This window comes from Pararge aegeria, chromosome 9, assembly GCF_905163445.1.
Source record: "Pararge aegeria chromosome 9, ilParAegt1.1, whole genome shotgun sequence".
Classification (NCBI taxonomy): domain Eukaryota; kingdom Metazoa; phylum Arthropoda; class Insecta; order Lepidoptera; family Nymphalidae; genus Pararge; species Pararge aegeria.
Window position 1 is genome coordinate 12,968,417 of NC_053188.1, and position 5,527 is coordinate 12,973,943.

Sequence of the window (5,527 nt, forward strand, 5' to 3'; positions counted from 1 at the left end):
AGCCAGTGGAAAAATAACAAATATTTAAAAAATATAATTTTTAGGTGGGCACTTAAGTTTAATAAGTTTCTCTGCTATATTTCCTACTAAGTAAAACAAAAAAAATATATATACCTAGGAGTGAAATGAGATGTAGGTACTGGTACCAAGTTAAAAACTACTAAATACAAATATTAGGAGGTAGAGAACATAGAAAAGTCACAATTTTCAAAAATGAATTTCCACTTCATACCAACTTATAATAAATAAATTATTTTAAATACAAGTATAAAATTAATTTCACTATGTACCTACCTAGGTAGGTATTAGTAATAGTAAGTAAAGTTACAGTCAAATATTTCCTATATTTTAATAAATCTTGTATTAAATAATATTGTGTCCTGGAAATGTAAAGTATAAAAATTAAAATGTAAAAACTGTAAACTACTCATTTATTTCTACTTTCCTTACCTATATTCAGTTGTAAACTTCTTTGCAGGAGAATGAAACTTATGGAATTCCGAAGAATTCAGTTGTAAACTTCTTTAACTCTTTTGGCCGATTTATAACGATATTATAATAAAAAGACATACTACTGAACCGATTTGGGAACAAAAACAGGCTACCTAACGTTAACCATTATCGGAACCATTTGTCCGTACGGCTGTGTGGCGCCACCCTTTTTTCAGAGACAGCTTGAGATACCATCTTGAAGTTAAAATATTGAATCACTAACCACAAAAAATTTACAACAATTTTAGGGATGACTTTCTTCATATAAGACCGCAGACCGAAGATTTTCTCTATATAAATCATATAGGGCCGGGCTTCAAAACCTGGGCGCAGTAGAAAGTGCAGAGGTGGCGCACCTCTGCACTTCAAAACAATTTTTTTTTTTTTTCATATTCTTCGTGCAGCGGTTTTACGGCTTGTCTCACACTTTAAAATTTGTATGGAGATAACCAAGCTCGGCCATCCCATTATTGGTGTAAAATTATTGTACTTAATTCTTTGTTAAAATTTCTATTAATTGCATACCGAGAATGTTTTATTTTTTACGCCTATCTGCCTAACTAACAAGTACCTATCCATTTTAATTAACTAGTAGGTTAGGGCGCGGGCACCGGAAAAAAATCTCAACTTGTAAGTGCGCCGCTGGGTTAATTAGACTCCTCATGGATAATATACCACACCACGGAGAGGTGGTGCCACAAAACTCGTCGCCTGGTGACTGGGTCACGGCAACGCTTTCACACACAACAGCAACCAAGGTTGGGAACCCCTGCTATAAGATATATCCTGAGGACTACCTATAGCGTGAAGCGAAAATTTTAACAGAAATAATAGAGGGGTGATTGACATTGAAACATCCGGTTTGTTTGTATAGCCCGCTAACATCTCAGACTGCATCATCGCTTACCACCACATGAGGCTGCAAACAAGGGCTAACTCGTAAAATATAATCATGCTAGTATTTGTATCTTCTTTGACTTCATCCACACCACAATTAAGTCATTGTCACTATACGAAGATTGACACCTTTGACTTTTCCATAACGGAAAGAATAAAAAAAATATGTCGAATTATTTACTGGTCTGTAGTTGGATCAAATGACACCTGTCAGTGTCAGCTTTGTAGTCTTCAAATTATCAAAAGTCAAAACAAATCAAAAAATTGGCACAGACAAAAGCCATAAACAAGAATTGAATTGAATTGAATTATGACAAGTATAGTTTATAACCTCGTACCGCTTTTTAATAAGATATTATTAAATAGAAGATGGTCTTATATGCAAAATATTCACAATAGAAGATACTATAATGTTCTTTTCTTTGGTTCTGAGGCTATAGCACTTAATAGTTTACAAAAGGTAAACCAATTCAGGTATGTTAAGTAACTTTGCTGACTTAAACTTAAAGACTACTTATTATTACAACAGCTTAGTCGGTCTTGTGGTTAACTTTTTCGGCTACAGATCAGGAAGTCCTGTAATCAGTTCAATATGTCCAACATGCCTTTTTTTAGAGCCGTTGGTTTTGATTTTTATTACTGCATACATACAGTAGACCCCAGTGATCTGACAAACGTTTTGCAAGGAAGTGTTGAGCAGCGATGTGTTCTAAAACCCTCTCTAATATGTTTGTTTTTTGACAGAAAAAATGAACAAATTATCAAACGCCTTGACCTGGTCACTGCGAATAACAGTACAAACAAAACAAAAATAGAGCAGTATGCACATGCTGAAAACATAAAGATATTGCAGTGGCCACATTTGAACATAATTGATGGTGAATTTGATATAGGATTAATAGTAGCATTTGGTCATTTAATCAAGGAAGATGTACTCAAGAGGTTCCCATTGTAAGTCTTTTAGAATTTATTTTATATTTATTAAGACAAATATGCTGTAGGTCCCTTAATATTTATTCACTAATTATGTTAAAAATATTTTAGTGTAAGACACTAAAATTTTATTTTTTTTCGACAATTATTTTTATGTTTATAGACGAGCTCTTGACTGCAATCACACATGATGGTAAGAGATGATGCAGCCTAAGGTGGAGCACGCTTGCCTAGAAGATGCCTATTCACTCTTGATTTAAAGGTGTCATATTGAAAGAACTGGGGAAAATGGAAACTGGAAGAGCATTCCAGATCCTAGCGGTGCGGATCAGAAACAAAGATGCGAAGCGCTTCGTACGCATCCGCGGTATATCAAGCACGTAGGGATGCTGCTTTACTCTTACAATGAAATATTTGTGATGAATCCCAATAATATGTTGATGTTGGATAAGAGCAATTGTTTCTTGCCCACTCCTTCCCAGTCTTCCTTCTGAACCAGTTGCATTGTCACAAAAATAGGCAGACTAGATGTTTCAAAAGGTAGCCAAGATAGCCTACTTAAACACAGTAATGAATTTACAGAGGAATGGTTAATGTACATCCAAGTCTATTACCGCGGTGGCGTGGAGCTGCGCCTATCATCTACACATTGCTGCATGGAGATGAAGTTGGTGGTGTTTCTCTAATGAAAATAAAACCCAATGTATTTGATGTAGGTAAGTTGACTATAACTAGTCTTTATCCTAGGAGAAGTTTGACATTCAGTCATGTTATTGATGACACAGCAGGACACAAAGTATCTCTTGCAAACAACTACACACATTAAAGCAGATGTGCAAAACTTGTTTACAATGGACAATCCAACTGAGGACATCTAAACTGTATATAGTTATCACACTGTGTGCCTTAATGTGTATGGTATTGTATAAATTGTGAAAAACGCCCTTAATTTGAGAACCTTTATTATGAGTGAGTTTGAGAATCTTTATTATAATGGATGTTGGAATGGCTTTCCAAATATTTTTCTCATAAACATACTTTTAAGTAAGAGTATACTATTTCCTAGTATTATCGTCATCATCATGACTTAAGCTCTGCAGTCCTTGGTGGGCCAGAAAATCATCAGAAGCGGCGTCTTTCCAACTCGGAACTCGCAAAACCCTCATGTCCCTGTTAACTCCATCACTCCAAGCGCCAGACCGTACTCCCATCCAATTTGCTCTCATCAACATCTTGGGGGCTCTCATGCCGTCAATGCGTTGTACATATTCTGCCCATTGCGTTCTTAACAGTTTAATAGTCTTGACGACATTTGGCTCTCAAAAGTTCGTATAGTTTCGTTAAATTCCAGGTGAAATAATAAGTCAAAAAAGGGTACCTATACCCAAAGACATAAAACTGCCAGAGTTGACCAACCAGCTGTCGGATATTGGGGCAGAGATGCTTATTGAGTGTTTAAGATGTTTACCCTCAAGTCTACAAAATACTCAGCCACAAAGCAATGAAGGAGTCCTTTATGGTAACTTTTTTATCTTTTTTTTTTTTCCACTACAAGTTTGCCCTTGACTGCAATCTCACCTGGTGAGTGATGATGCAGTCTAAGATGGTAGCGGGCTCACCTGTTAGGGAGTATGGTAGTCATACCCCTAATCGGTTTCTACGTAACTACGTTCGCACCGAATCGCTTAGCGGCACGTCTTTGTCGTTAGGTTAGTAACTAGGCACGGCCAAAGCCAACCAGACCAGACCAAAGAAAATTCAGAAATTATAAATTCCCAAATTGCCCATGCTGGGAATCGAACCCGGGACCTCTTACTTAAATTCACATCGCTCACCGTTGCGCAAGGGAGGTCGTCGTCTATACTTTTCTTAATAAATATGTTTTATTGGTTAGTAGCTGTTCTACTAGACTTCGCCCACGTTTGATTAGGTTTTTAAGCAATCCTGTAGGAACAGTTCATGCAATGGTCTCCATGATTAAAGGTGGAAAATTTCATCAAGATTTGTGCAGGTTCAGCCAAACATAGATAAAAACAAACAGATACACTTGCCAATTGCAAATGAGAATCCCGGTGACCTACTACGGCTTCACCTTACCTTATACACTTTTGATTTTAGATTCTTTATCAATATTCACAAATAACTGCTTATAATAATCGAGATATGTGTTGCCTAATAGCAGCACCAAAAAAAGCTGCTTGACTAGACAAACGGAGCGTTTCAGCTTTTATCACTAAAAACGAATAGTAATCGAAAGTCAACATTATATTTTTAGTTCTTACTTAACTTCGTACCCACATGAAAAGATATCGAAATATAGATAAATATTACGTGCTAGAAATAAAATTTCTTGTGTTTTCAGCAAAGAAGATAAATAAAAGGATTAGTGAAGTAAACTGGGCTGAAAAAAGCGCAAAAGAAGTTTATAATCTATATCGTGCCATTTATGGGCTATATGCTTTAACAACAAAGTTTAAAGACAAACAGATGAAATTGTTTGATGCATTTCTAGTTGATACAGATCCTGTGGTCGAGGAGAAATCTGTTGGTACCCTTGAATACTGTGAAAAGACTCAAGCAATTAGAATATTGTGTAAGGACAAAAGGTTTATTTATTTCAAATCTCTTAGAATAGTAGGCAAAAGAGAAATATCCGCTTTAGATTTTTATAATGGATATATTAAGAACATGTTAGATAAGAGAAAATATGTTGTAGTTTAGGTGTTGTTTGTTAAATTAAACACATTGCAAAGAAAATATTCGTTTTATTACTTCAACAGAATATCAGTATTTTTTATTTAACATCATCATCATCATATCAACCAATTACCAGCCCAGTACAGCCTACAGGCCACGGGTCTCTTCCTACAATGAGAAGGGTTTACGCCGTAGTCCAAGCTGGCCAAGTGCAGATTTGTGGACTCCACACGCCTTTGAGAACATAAGAACTCTCATGCACGCAGGATTCCTCACGATGATTCCTTTCACAGTTAAAGCAAGTGATATATCAATTGCTTAAAACGAACATAACTTAGAAAAGTTAGAGGAGCATGCTGGAATTCGAACTCGGCGACCGAAAATGTAGCCGAAATCCTAATGATTAGGCTAATCAACGCTTTAATATTATATTTAAGCTATTATTTCTTAATAATGCTCTGACAAAACTGAACTATTGATCAAGGGATAAATTATAATTTATAACAGG

General features: G+C 35.8%; 1 protein-coding gene across 1 annotated transcript; it reads left to right on the forward strand.

The window, feature by feature from the left end:
• The first annotated feature begins 1,699 nt into the window (after positions 1–1,699).
• LOC120626613 (methionyl-tRNA formyltransferase, mitochondrial) lies at positions 1,700–5,073 on the forward strand. The gene is made up of 5 exons (XM_039894227.1): positions 1,700–1,863; positions 2,134–2,340; positions 2,905–3,038; positions 3,674–3,841; positions 4,685–5,073. Exons 1-5 carry the CDS (start codon positions 1,700–1,702, stop codon positions 5,041–5,043), a joined length of 1,032 nt encoding a protein of 343 aa, XP_039750161.1. The 3' UTR covers positions 5,044–5,073.
• The last annotated feature ends 454 nt before the right edge of the window (positions 5,074–5,527 follow it).